This window comes from Centruroides vittatus, unplaced genomic scaffold, assembly GCF_030686945.1.
Source record: "Centruroides vittatus isolate TY-2023 unplaced genomic scaffold, ASM3068694v2 scaffold_435, whole genome shotgun sequence".
Taxonomy (NCBI): Eukaryota; Metazoa; Arthropoda; class Arachnida; order Scorpiones; family Buthidae; genus Centruroides; species Centruroides vittatus.
Genome location: NW_027122708.1, coordinates 742,176 through 757,563, shown reverse-complemented (window position 1 = coordinate 757,563; position 15,388 = coordinate 742,176). Strand labels below are relative to the sequence as shown.

The 15,388-nt window shown below is 28.9% G+C and overlaps 1 protein-coding gene across 1 annotated transcript; it reads left to right on the top strand.

Moving 5' to 3' along the window:
- Positions 1-7,058: 7,058 nt before the first annotated feature.
- On the top strand, positions 7,059-8,564 carry LOC136988966 (uncharacterized). Its single transcript, XM_067286983.1, has one exon. It carries the CDS (start codon positions 7,059-7,061, stop codon positions 8,562-8,564), a length of 1,506 nt encoding a protein of 501 aa, XP_067143084.1.
- Positions 8,565-15,388: the final 6,824 nt, after the last annotated feature.

The following is a 15,388-nucleotide window of genomic DNA, read 5'->3' as shown; positions in this document are numbered from 1 at the left end:
CCGGGGTCGTCGGAAATCGGTTTTTTATATAGAAAACCTCTTTACTCCATCCTGCCAAATATCCTCTAGAAAACGTTTTACGTTTCTTAGAAATTCTAACTTTATCATTAATTTTATATTTATATTTTATTTTCGTTTTCGTTTTACCGTAAAGTCGATTAAAAATTTGTAAATGGTGTTTAGGTTTCACCTCGGCCGGAGGCATTCCTATAGTTCGATGTTTACTATAATTATATGCCTTCACCAAATCGTTTAATTTATCGATATATTTATTAGAATTTCGATAGGTAATAAGACGATAAATTTTATTTTTTAAAGTTTTATTAAACCGTTCTACGACCGACGCTTTCGTTTCGGAATGAGTATAATAATGATTTATTTGATGTTTTTTAAATAAATCCTTAATTACAGAATTCATAAACTCTTTCCCTTTATCGGTATGTATCATCCTGGGTATTACTTTTCTAAATATTTTTTGAAATGCTTTTTTTATCGTTTCGGGTTTTTTGTCTTTTACCGGAATTACATACGCATATTTAGAAAACACGTCGATAGTTGCTAATAAATATTTTATTCCATTATTATCTTTCGAAAATTGTCGAACATCCATAAGATCCGACTGGAGTAGTTCTCCTTGATATAGCGCTTTAGTTTTACGGCGACTATAATTTTTTCGTACGGGTTTATGCAACGTATACGTATCTTGAGTCGATAGCCATTGTTCGACGGTTTTTCTAGGCAACTTTGTCGCTTTTATTAGTCTCGTTACGCCGCCAAACGATGCCGGATGAGATGGATTATAATAAATAGAGCTTAATAATCTTTCCATGAAATATGTTTTCTTTTAGACGAGCCAATCCGTTTAGGAATTTTCGTAGACGAAACTCTTTTTTTCCTTCCGCTAGTAATTGATCGTATTGGTGGGGGTGGAATCGAGGGCGTTCGAAAACGAAGTATGGGCGATTCTTCTATTCGTAATCGACTCGATAGCGCCTTATTTCCTATCCATTCTCTAGGAATATTAGATTTAATAATCGCTTGATAAAATTCGTTAAATCCAACGGGCACTATAGAAGATTTTCGATTGCGCATTAAATGCGACATCAGATCCGCGATATGGGAGTTAATTATCGGCTCATTATTTACCAGAAATTCTCCTTTTTCGTTCCAATCGTATTGATATTGCTTTAGTAATTGAATGATATGCGGAACATATTTTTGATATCCCAGCGGGACAGAAACTGATATCTGATCTTCGATAGTCGTCGGTTTTGTCGGTTCTAACGATGGTTGCGATTCTTCGATCGGTTCTGATACCATCGAGACTCGAATCGGTTCTTTCGGCGCGTGAATAGTTTGTTTAAATCTCGAAATTAGTTGACTTAATAATTTAACTTTAAAATCGTCCGATAAAGTACTTTCTTCTAATAAATCTTGGATATTATCGTGCAATCGTATTTCCGGTTTTTGCAGTTGATATTTAGGTACTAATTCGGGAGGTACTAACGCCATTCGTTGAGCCATTTTTTTTATAATCCAAAAATTCTTTTAGCTAATGATATTATTGGATCTAGAATCGTGCCTAAAAATCCTCCCGATTGATTTATCAAAATCTTCTTTTTTGCTTGGAGACCTATTTTTTTATTTGCGAGTTTTCGAATACATTTTTTATATTTTTTTAATTTATTAATGTTTACCGGTACTCGGCCTTGCAGCGTATTATCGCAAATTTCGCATATGACTTTTATCTGATCGGGCGATGCTTCTTTTAACAAAGCTTTTCTCTGAGCGGGTGTTGCCTTTGCCAGCACATTTAACAAATGATAATTTTTTCTGATATTCTTCATTTTTGTGGAATATAAACCCAATACACGCCTTGATTGTCGGGAAAACACGAATCTCGTAAACACAATTCTTTATCGGTCGATGGATGGAAATCGATAAACAAATAACCGTACGGTTTGGATGTCGCGTTTAAATATGCGTCTTTGAAGTAGGGCATTTTGCCTATAAACGCTTGACGAGCGAGACAGTTGATTTGGCTTTCATCTCTATTATTCTTAAATAAAATCAAATAATGAGTATTTAAACTAATATCTCTCATTACTTTATTACGAGGAAATAAATTCTGCATTATCAATATAACGCTTATATTTTTATGATGCGATTGAACGGTAAATAATTCCGCAATTTTTTCGGTTATAGAATGCATTAAATCGTCTATAATTATTAAATCTACATTTTCGTCGATACTTTCGGGAATACCGCATTTAAAATGAATATTTTTCTCTTCCACAAACCAAGGTTGATACATCGAGTAACACCATAAAATGCGATTTAATCGTTTTTCGTAGATATTTTCGTGTAGCATTTTCCGAACTAAAGACGTTTTTCCAGATTGAGACGGGCCCACGACGATACAACTGGACGGATGTTTTAAACGCATTTTCTGCACAGTAAGTTAAATTCGTTCTTTAATAATTGTACACCATTATACTTGTGAGGCAATCCATCGGTCGAAAATCTTCGAATGTCGTATACAGTTCTTCCAGCATTCGTACATTTATGTAAATAAAAGTTTCTACCTAAATGTAAAGAATATTCGCAAGTAGTGTTTTTTATATTAATTTCTTTAAAATTTGATCCTTTTAATAAAACTATAAAAGAAATTGTTAGCGAAAATATTTCTATACAGCTTATAATAATAAAAGCGACTACTATTTTGCGAGACATGATGATCTAAAATAGCAATTAAAACCGAAATAGCTGCTTATTAAATAAAATCAAAAACACTACTGCACATGCGCGAAAACATAAAAAAAACCACAATCGCGAATTTAAAAATTATTTTATTCGAAAAGATGGCAGAGGTGTAGAGACGATGTACCCGAGATTCGTTGGACAGCGTTTTACCCCATCAGCGAGAACTTATTAGTTCCGTACGCATTCTCTAGAACCTCCTTCCCTTGCATCGAGTTGGCAGAAAAATCGGCTAAAACTCAACAGTTTCCTCCAACTACTAAAATTCTATACTCAGTAGATTTTCGACCATGGTTTAACCCAAAAGTGAAACAGATCCGATGGATACTGACAGCGAAAGAATCTCCCCATCATCATAGCGTACTCATTGAAGAGAAATCGGACAAAATCTTTACCAACTTCGACGAATGCGCTTCCCACGCTCTAGAAAACGACCCTCATTGTGGACAGACTGAAAATAATATTCCAAAAATGTATTTTGAATACGAAATTAAAAAATAAAATTGTATTTTCTCGAAAATTTGTGTCTTGTTTTATAATTTTTTTTCGTCAACAGATGACGCTACATAAAACAACAGTGCACATGCGCGAAAAAACATAAAAACCAATCGCGAATTTAAAAATTATTTTATTCGAAAAGATGGCAGGGTGTAGTGACGATATGCTACCCGTGATTCGTTGGACAGCGTTTGTTCCATTGAAAGAGAAATTATTAGTTCCATACGCTTTCTCTAGAACCTCGTTTCCCTGCATCGAGTTAGCAGAAGAATCTGCCAAGGCCGCGGCTAAAGCTCAACAGTTTCCTCCGACTGTTAAAATTCTATACTCTGTAGATGTTTGCCCTCGATTTAGACCAAAAACGAAACAGTTCCGTTGGATGCTGACTGCGAAAGAATCTTATCATCATTTCAGCCTGGAAATTTTAGAGAAATCCGACAAAACATTCGAAACTTTCGAAACATGTTTTTTCGACGCCGAGAAGCACGACCCCCATTGCGGACCCGAAAATAATATTCCAAAAATGTATTTTGAATACGAAAGTAAAAATCAATAAATCCAAAAAAAATGTATTTTGAATACGAAATTAAAAATCAATAAAATTGTATTTTTTTTTCCTCGAAAATTTTGTGTTTTATTTAATAATACCGCAAACCATTAATTGTAAAATAATATATACTTTTTTAAATTCGTTGATCTAAAACAAAATGTAGCGTGAAAAAAAAATTCGAGACCTAAAAAAGTAATAAATACGCTGACATAAAAAAAATGTGTGTGGGAAAAAATTCGCGGACCAACGTAATAAATACGTTGACATAAAAAAATGGGCGTGAGAAAAAATTCTCAGACCAACGTAATAAATACGTTGACATAAAAAAAATGGGCGTGAGAAAAAATTCTCAGACCAACGTAATAAATACGTTGACATAAAAAAATGGGCGTGAGAAAAAATTCTCAGACCAACGTAATAAATACGTTGACCTAAATTCCAACCAACGTAATAAATGATCACGTGAAAAAATAATTAATTCTGTTAATAACGATATTTAAAAAAACGTGTCGCAACACGAAAAAATATATAAAAGTTCGAATAATATTTATAAAAAAACATGTTGCAACATGAAAAAAAATATAAAAAGCTCATTTGTCTAAACGATTGCATCATAAAAAAGCTTATTGGTCTAAAACAAAACTAATCGATTGCATCATACAAATTGATTTCGTCATATAAAGCGCTACAAACTAAAATTAAATTAGTATTATATTAATATCGGAAGAAGACAAGTCGTATAAAAATGGAGAAAAGAGAAATAGCCCTGCTCTCTGACGAATTAAATTCGTTGGTTGATTGGAAAGATTTCTCTAAATTAAATTTGACGGAAGACATAATAAGACGACTTCAAGATAAAGTTGATTGGGATATTATTTCTGAAAAAAATCTTAGTGATGAATTTATTGAAGAATTCCAAGATAAATTAAACTGGAATAAAATATGGAAAAACAGACATTACTCTCCTATTTTTTTAAACAAGTATAATCATCGAATTAATTGGGATGATGTTTGTCGTTATCAGCAGTTAACAGAAACATTTTTGAGTGAATATTCTGATTATCTAAACTGGGATCTCGTATCTCAATATCAAAAATTGAGTCCACAATTCATTATAAGTTTTAAAGATTCACTCAATATGGCGCTTGTTTGTAAATATCAACGATTAACCGAAGAAACTATTAAAGAACTTGAAAACCATGTGGATTGGGAGATTATTTCAGAATATCAAGATTTATCCGAAAAATTTATGAAAGATTTTAAACATAAATTGGATTGGTGTAGTCTCATCAGTAATCAGAAACAATTATCGGCCAAATTTATAACTGATAATTATCAATTTGCTCTAATTCGTGTTTTGGCAAAAATATGTGAAAGACTTTAATTTTTTTAAATATAATTAATACATTTATACATGTATTTTGTATACTTACTTCTTAATTGATGTAAATGTTTTTTTATTTCAATAAAAAAATGAAATGAATTGAATATTTCTGTTGTATTTTTTTTACTTAACACGAATCGGTTATAATGTATTTCTCATCTCCCGGTGTTGGCCTCACATCCGGTTCATTCGCTCTTTTACAAAACGAGGTCAAATCAACTCCCCCCAACGATATAAAGACGGGAGGTTTACTTTCTTCGGTTAATTCGTTAGCGAGTTTTTCTCTAAACACATAGGCTTTTAATCTCACAAGGAAAAGAAAAAAATGGAAGGTAATTATCTAGATTTTTTTTGTTATTTTTAAGAATAAGAAAATTAAATTATTAATAATTTTCATAGATAGACATTTTTTTTAGATTCTCAATCCTTATTTGTAATCGATCATCCTTTTACTTCTAAGAAGCGAAAAGCTACAAAAAATGATGATGCGCCAGCCGATAAAAAGAAAAAATACGATTTAATTATTTCAAAAGACGAAACAACTTATAAGTCGATTCCACCATATTCTGTATATATTTCTCATGGTTATAATTTAGAAATTAAGGAATTTCGCCAGCAATTTTACATCTGCTTAGCAAAATCAAACTCTAATGCAGAGATTCAAAACAGATTTAATATTCCTATCAAGGAATTCCCTTTTTTCCAAAAAGCTTTCGCAGCCGTAGAAAAATTCTTGGAGGAGTACATGTAAATAAAAGTAAGTAAAAAAAATTTTTTTCCAATTTTATAACGTTTTTTAAAAAAAATTATGTAAATTAATTGAATGTTTTTTTATCAGAAAAACAATTCTCTCCCTTCAAAGAATATTGTTCGAACAACGAGGGAAAAAAAAGCTCGACCTAGATTACATCAGGTAAAGAAAAAATGTTTTTGCTAATAGAATCCGCTTTTCAAAATTTTTTACAATGTTATCGAAAATCTAATCTCGAGTATGTTGATCCGGTCATATTTTTTAGAGATATAAAATCCGAATTATTTAATGTAATTACGAATTTTGGAAATGACTATAGAATTCGATTTGTTATTAGTCTTAAAGTAATAATGTATAAATGCGTAGAAACAGGACATCGATATGATTTTAAAGATTTTTTTTTTACAAGCTATGCTGAACGAGTTTTATCCCCGTTTTTGGCTTGGAAAAATATCGATAACGCGATAGAAAAAATTCTAAGCGATATATCAATCGCCGTTACGTTAGGTAGTGGATGGATAATTTATAAACTGGCTTTTATAGATGTTCATAGATCGTCATATGATACAATTAATGGCGGGTGCGGATCGATAATTTTGCCCAAACAATTAGCAAACAAAAAATGTCTTTTAAATATTCAATGTAAAGACGATAAATGTTTCGTTTATTGCATTCTCGCGTCTATTTTCCCGCTTGTGAATAATAAAAATAAAGTATCTACTTACAGAAAATATTTAAAATTTATTAATTGTTCGAATTTAAAATTTCCCGTTTCTTTGGATCAGATATCGAGTTTTGAGAAATCAAATACTGTTAGTATTAATGTATATGGTTATAAGGCTGTCGTTTTTCCTTATTATATAAGTAAATTTAAGTTCGATAAAAATGTAAATTTATTACTTTATAAGCAACATTATTTTTTAATACGGAATTTTAATAGACTTTTACACGAAAAGCAAAGATCTCTTTATTACTATTGTAATAATTGTCTAAACGGATTTCAACGCGAGTCGAGTTTAAACTTACACAGAGAAATATGTACAAATTTCAAATTTCAAAGACTGTCGGTTCCTAAACTCGAAAATTCTATTCTTAAATTTACAGAATTTTTTAAAATGCTTAAACATGCCGTAGTCGTATATTGCGATTTTGAATGTTTAACGGAAACGGTTTCTAATGCGATGCAATCGACCGATACTAGTTTTAGTACTGTTACGCAAATTCATAAACCGATTTGTTACGCTATGATCGTATTAGATAAAAACGAAAGAATCATCTATTCTAAATTTTATTGTGGGTTAAATGCAGTAGAGGATTTCCTATCACGATTGAAAGCATTGTCGGAACATCTTATTAAAGAAATAAAACTGAATATTCCCTTAGATCCTCAAACAATTCCAAATTCTATTAATCGAGATAAATGTTATATTTGCGGACGAAAATTTTCCTCTAATGATGTAAGCGTAATCGACCATAATCATCTAAATGGCCAATTTCGGGGGGTGGCCTGTCGGGGCTGCAATTTGAATTTAAATCTAAAACCATTTATTCCTGTTGTTCTGCATAATTTTTCTGGTTACGATTCGCATCTAATTTTAAAAGATATTACTAAAAAGTATATATCTTCTTTAAGTATAGTTCCCATCAATATGGAAAAATATACTACATATTCTTTAGATTGTTTTAAATTTTTAGATTCTTATCAGTTTTTAAACGCTTCTTTAAATAAATTGACAGATAATCTAGTACAGTCAAAGTACGACTTTCCAATCTTTAAACAATTTTTTTCCGATAATAAAAATAGCTATCTGTTGAAAAGAAAAGGCGTTTTTCCGTATAGTTGGTTTAATAATATTTCAAAATTAAATAATACTTCTTTACCCGACAAAAAATATTTTTATAATGATTTAACTAGAAGCCACATAAGTTCCGAAGATTACGATTTAGCTCGGCTTGTCTGGAAAGCTTTTAATTGTAAAAAATTTTCTGATTATTTGCAATTATATCAATTTGTCGATACAATTTTACTCGCTGATATTTTTACAAATTTTCGAAATTTATCATTAAAATATTACGATCTCGATCCTCTTCATTTTTTAACTTCTCCCCATCTTACATTTACTGCAGGATTAAAAATGGCAAAAATAGAATTACAGCTTTTTACGGATCTAGACATGTATCTTTTCGTTGAATCCGGCCTTCGAGGCGGGCTCTCGTTAGTATCTAAGCGTTTTAGTCGCGCTAATAACCCTTACGTATCTCAAACTTATGATAAATCGAAGCCTCATAGTTATATAGTGATGATTGATAGCAATAATCTATACGGATTGAGTATGGTTCAACATCTCCCATATGGAGAATTTCGTTGGTTACGTCGAACGGAAATTGATGAATTTGATATAAAAAATGTCCCTCTAAAATCCGAAATAGGATATATACTCGAAGTTGATTTAGAATATCCTGTTTCGCTACATAATCGTCATAACGATTTTCCCCTCGCAGTAAATCATGAAAAAATAGAATACGAAGATTTATCCGAATATCAGAAATCGCTTTTATCTTCTTTAAATCTAAAATTTAGCAATAATATTAAAAAATTAGTTTCCGACTTTAAAAGATAAATTTCATTATATTATACATTATAGAAACTTAAAATATTACCTAAAAGAAGGATTAATTTTAAAAAAAATCTATAGAATACTTTCATTTAAACAATCCCCATATTTAAAACCATATATTTATTTTAATAATGAAAAACGAAAAGCCAGTAAAAGCCAGTTTGACAAAAATTTTTTTAAATTAATGAATAACAGTTTTTATGGAAAATGTATGCAAAACGTTCGTAAACAAATAAATTTAAAAGCGGGATTGGATAAAAACCAATGTAAAAAATATGTAAACGATCCCGCGCTAGAGAGTTTCCAAATAATAAACGAAGAGTGCGGCATTTTCAGATTAAAGAGAACAAATTTATTACTGAATAAGCCACTATACATAGGCTTTTGTGTTTTAGAGTTAAGTAAATTGCATATGTATTATACATATTACGAAATATTTAAAAATTATTATAAAGATAGGGTTAGGCTCTTGTATACGGACACCGATTCTTTAGTATTAGAAATTCATACGGATGATGTCTATGTTGATTTTAAACACAATCTGGCCAACATATTCGATTTTAGTAACTATCCATCGGATCATCCGTTATTCTCCGAAGAAAATAAAAATAAATTAGGTTATTTCAAAGATGAGGCGAACTCCCTGGCTATTTCGGAATTTATCGGTCTAAAAGCTAAAATGTATTCAATTTCGGGAGAATGTATTGAAAAAAAAAACAGCGAAAGGTATAAGTAAATCAGTTGTTAAACAAACTTTTTACCACGATCTTTATAAAGAAACACTATTTAAGAAAAAACAATTTCGACATACACAAACGCAAATAATAAGTAAGAACCATGTAATTACAACACAATTTCAAAATAAAATCTCTCTTTCAGCTTTTTATGATAAAAAATATATTTTAAGTAACGGAATAGACATGCTATCCTACGGACATTATTCGATTTCTTCTTAGGTATTTAGATTACTTTTCTATCGTCTTTTTAATATTATTCATATAATTTCTATTTTAAAAATGAAAAAATGTAATCATTTTTGTATTATTGTAATCCTTATGTAGCTATTTTTTTAATTATTGTAATGAAAAAAAATGTAATCATTTTATTGTAATAATTTTTATTATAACTTTTTTTGTTCTTATTTCTAGGGAGAGAATGTTTGAAATATCAGAAAAACAAATATTATTGTAATCCTTTATTTTCGTAAATGTAGTGATTTTTTTTAATTATTGTAATGATGAAAATGTATCCCTTTTTTTATTGTTAATGTAATCATGTTTATTATAATTTTTTGTAATGAAGAAAAATGTATCTCTCATTTTATTATTACTGTAATCATTTTTATTATAACTTTTTGCTCTTATTCGTAATAAAAAGAACAAGAGGGAGAAAAAATTGTGTCAAATTAATTTGTCGACAGATGGCGCCAGCTTAACAAAACCAAAACTTAAAAACCAAACCAAAAAATAAAAAATATATAAAAATATAAAAATAAATAAAGAGGAAAAACAAAACCAAAACCAAAAAATAAAAAAATATATAAATATAAAAAAATAAAAAATAAATAAAAGAAAGAGAAGAAAAAATATTAAAGAAATATATATATATAATAATATTAAGTTATATATATAATAATATTAATTTTCTTAAATAAAGAAAAAAATACTGATTCTCTTAAGAGAGAGAGATTGTAAAGAGAAAAAACATCGTTTCTCTCGTCGTATTGTAAAGAAACAAAAAAAATAACAATTTAATATTTTGCCCAACAGATGGCATTGGCTTAACGAAAAGAAAAATATCTTAAAGTTATATATATAATAATATTAAAAATTGTAAAGAGAAAAAACATCGTTTCTCTCGTCGTCTCTTAATAAAAATATCGTTTCAGACTCGGCGTATTCTAAAAACGCTCGCTCAAATTTGGCGGTGAAGTATATCCGAAGGGGCAACAAAAATGGGCGTGGTTTTAATGTCTACGAGAGCTTTTGGAATGCAAATATCGTAGAAACGCTCGAACGATTCAACGGTTTTTGCCATTTTTAGCCCCTGGTGGACGTCTTTCCCTCCGGAGGTTGAGCGATACTACAATAAAAGTTATAAAATCTTAAAAGTTTAACAAATTATCTCAGAGTCTCTCTCCCTAATACTACTAGGAAGACTTATATCTACTTAATACTAATAAAATTGAACGGGATCTGAATCTTAATACTACTTAACAGCTAAACAGAGAGCGAAAAGGAAACGAACACAATAAAAAACTAGACAAGACGAACGGACAAACAGGCAAAACCCCAAGATTTTGTTATTATTTTTAAACATTAACTTACTCACTAACTAAACTAACCTACCATAACCTAGGACGAACGTAACCGGACGACTAAAGCTAACAAATCCTGATCTAATTTAATCTAACCTATCATAACCTAACTGGAAACCAAGCTAAGAGTCCCTAATCTAACTTACAACTAGGACTAGCCGAATTTAGACGGGAAAATAAGACAGTAAATAAGAATTAAAATACAAAGTTGAAATACCGACAGTTGAAACAAAGCAAGGAAAAGCTAATTCCATACATACAGGAATTACCATCGATTTCTTTTTTTTTTTTTTTTTTTTTTTTTTTTCGACGTTTCACCATGTTCTAAGTCAGGGATGGCCAGACTCTTTAGAACTTGAGCCATATATTGAAAACAGAATTCGTTGAAGAGCCGCATATACATATATACATATTTTTCCACAGAAATTCATTTAAATATTTATTAAAAAAAACAACACTTTAGCTATTATTTCATTTTATATTATGTTTTATAATACAATATAATTTTTTTAATAATAAATAAATTATAATTGCCGTATTAAGTAGCATAATCTAAATTTAAAAACCAAAAAATGCTAAAACGTTTCCTAGTTTCAATTGTCAATAAGGAAATATAAATTTCAAAACTATTAACGTTATAGAAATTGTTATTCATTATATATTCATTTTTAATGTTGATTTGGATAAATAAGCATTATAATTATTTTTTTCTATTAATGTTTTTACGTATTATGATGTTTAATAAATATTACATTTATTTTTCAATAAATAATATATAACGTTGCCATATTTTGACTTTTTTATTTCAAACAATATATTATTTATTTTATATTATCCAGGAATCATACATAAAAAATAATAAAAGCAAAATTAAAATAAAAACAAATTTGGTATAAATTTAAGTATCTTGCAGTGAGCCACAAGTATACTAGAAAAGAGCCGCATGTGGCTCAAGAGCCACAGTTTGGCCACCGTGGTTCTAAGTGTAGAAATGTAAAAATCTTGGGGAGAGGTCATTTATTTACCAATCGCTATATTTTCCCCCTCTGTTATATATAACAGCCGAGAAAGTATCAACAAAATTAATTAAAATTTCTAGGGAGTGACGAAAAGGTTATAAACCGGTAATATCACGACCTGGGTTTTGTGCATTACTTATAATTATTCGAATTCGAATTCGATTCCAATTAAAAACTTGTTGTTCGTATAGGCTTGCTTAATTGCTAACTTTTCTTTCAGCAAAATATTAAACTAAGCACTTTTTGTAATAAGAAACATGATAACCAGACACATTATCTTAATAATAATTGCATCGAATTTTTTTGCACCAAATTTGTTATAGAAGCCCATCGATAAGGTTCATAAACCTATAGCCAAGTTTAACATTTATTTTCTCATAACACGCACACTATGTCTCTCACACGCAGCCATAGCTAACACATGCACAGAAAAGCAGTTAAACTCACGTAATTATACTTATTTGGTAAGATAAACTAAGAAAATTATAAAAAGGAAAATATTTTCCTTTTTTATAAAGTGTTAGGATTTTTTTTATCGCTGTTTTATAAAAACGTTCACTTTCCCAATTTATTTGATGTTAAACACCATTAAAATGACTTTAAAAACAATATTATTCAAACTGGTGAAAATCTGGCAACTGCTAAAGTCCATATTGGTGATTTCTCAATTATTATAGCTGGTGGTATCCTTGGTGGAAACTAGATTCTCCGAACTTGATGGGATCAAGGGTCTTTCGGATAATCCAGAAACTCGTTTGTTTCTGTGTTTTTGGTATATCAAGCATTGTGCATTTAAACTTTCATTTACTACAAATACTGTAATGCAATTACTCTATTTAAAGGTAAATTAATTTACTCAAGGTCTAACGTAACGTTACGTATATTGGCCTAGATTCGCGGCGCTATAATTGATAGATAATGTAGTAATTTCCAGTTATATGGAGAGATTGGATTTTGTGTCGAAAAATGTTGATATAAACAACGAAAAAAAATTAGTAAAGTAAATTAATGTGGTAAATGATCATAAAATCGACCTAATTTATACAGAATGTAAACTGTAATAACAAAATAAACATAATATAATAGAGCTTATACAAAAGGTTAATTTTACAACTATATAATTACTGTATTATGTAATTATACCAAATTAACTTATTATTATGTAGCATTAGCAAAATGTTTATCGTAGTAGCTATATGTTTAATTTAAGTATTATTATTTGTAATTAAATTTTGTTAATTAAGATAAATGATATTCAATAATCTCAGTTTCTAATTGTTTGTTTAAAATTGAAGTATTTTAAACGCAGTTTTTACATTAAAAAAGGGGAAGATTTACGAAAAAGTTTATTGTAAGAATGGTTTATATTTCTAATATCTATTTTGCTGATTATAAAGACTTTTATCCGGCCATACCTCGCAGCTAAAGTTGCCAGATTAGCATGAGTGCCGAATTACTGAGCGTGTATAGTCATAAAACCTACTTAAAGGCAATGGATGATGTGACCTGTCGCCCTACGGTACTACTCGTTTCTGGAGGCAGGCAGGCAAATAATGTGGAGCGCTGAAATGCAATACTGTGTACAGAAATGAAACCCGAGTAAACAGGAAAATAGGATGTTTGACATTATTAACATTTCCATTGAAACGATCAAACTAGAGTGTTTTCCGGATAATTGAGGATAGGATTAGTGAGATTCTACTGCAATTTGATAGTGAGATAAATATAATTTATCTATTTTTTAAATCTTAAATAACACAAAAGTCACAGAACACATATTCTATACGTAACAACAAGTGCCATAATTACGCAGGCGCAACAGGTGCACAGGCACAGGATCGAGGACGAAGAAGGGCCTCGAAAAGGAACTGACAAAAAGTAATTGTCAAATATACTGAAATAATATTTTCGTTTATAAATATACGTGAATGATCTTGTATATTTCTTGTGTATATGTTTATACATAAATTATTTATGTATTGTTTTATCATATTTCTTTTATTATTATTTTTTCCACTCCAAAAAATTAAGGGGCCCAAAACACCTTTTTACAGGGCAGATGAAAAGCTAGTTACAACACTGGTAACAACATACAAGTTATATAGACACGACTATAACTTGTATGTTGTTACCAGTGTTGTAACTAGCTTTCTTATATTATTATTATGCATTACAAAATGTATAACAATAATATAAAAAAACACTATTAATATTTATGTATTTATAAAAGAATTTATAAGATATAGAATTCAAGAAAATATATATTCTCAGATTTTTTTCAAGATTGTAAAATATTAGTAAAATCATTACAAACTATTAAAACTTTTTACATATTAAAATCTTTTTCTTTATTATAAAATTTGAATTTTTATTTCTAAAACTCTATTATATATTCAGTATATATTAATTATTGTATCAAATTCTATATTAATATAAATTGTTTAAGTAAATATGCCTTACAAATAAATATAAATTTAATAGTATACACGTATCTGATCTTTATACGCGGTTTAAGTATAGTTTAAGTGTATTTTGTATATATATAAATTCAACTTTTTGTATTGTACATTCTCAAGAAGCTGGAATATAAGCAGTTGTGCTATTGTAAAATAGGAAATATTATTACTCATGCCATTCAGTTATTTTCCTACTTTAAAAGCAATCACTTTTTAATAGTTTGTAACTGAAGTTTGATACGATGTTTTGAGACATTGTCTAAGCAAACAAACAAACAAATATTCACGCTTTATATTTTAGTATAGATATACAATTTTCTAGAATTTTTAGAAAAGATTAAAAGAATTATTAGACAATTTTTAAACCCAAAATATTCAAATTCTTATCTATTAAATCATAAATCATGAAACAATTCTATTAATCATAGTTTAAAGAAATACTAATAATATTGTTTTTGATGCAAACTAAAATTGAAAATGTTTATTTATTCGTATTAAAATATTAATTATTATTATATTATTAAATTTTAATACAATAAAATTTTAAACTCTATATATATATATAATATTGACTCTGCAAAAATATTTCTTGATTATAAATCCTTTTAGGAATGAATCATTGTTCAATAAAATTTATGTCTTTTTCTATGAGTTATTCAAGACAATCTGCTCCTGATCGTAATAAATGAAGATTTATTGTCTAATTCATCAAAATTTCAAATATGTTCATTTTTATATCATTCCAAAATGCCTATATAGTTATTTTATTTATATGTGAGTCTGGCCATTGTAGATATCTTCTCATTTTTCTATCTGACATTAAATTAATTTTCAAAATGAATGATTAATTAATAATGTTATTGTAGCAGAGAACTTATAATACACTCTATCATTGGTTATTTTAGCAAAACAATTTGATTAAAAATTACGAAAGGATATTTAATTGATAATTTTTTTTAAACGATATTAAATTTTAGTATAGATTTAACTGAACTACAAATTGTAAATTAGAAATGTATATTCATTCTCTGTATT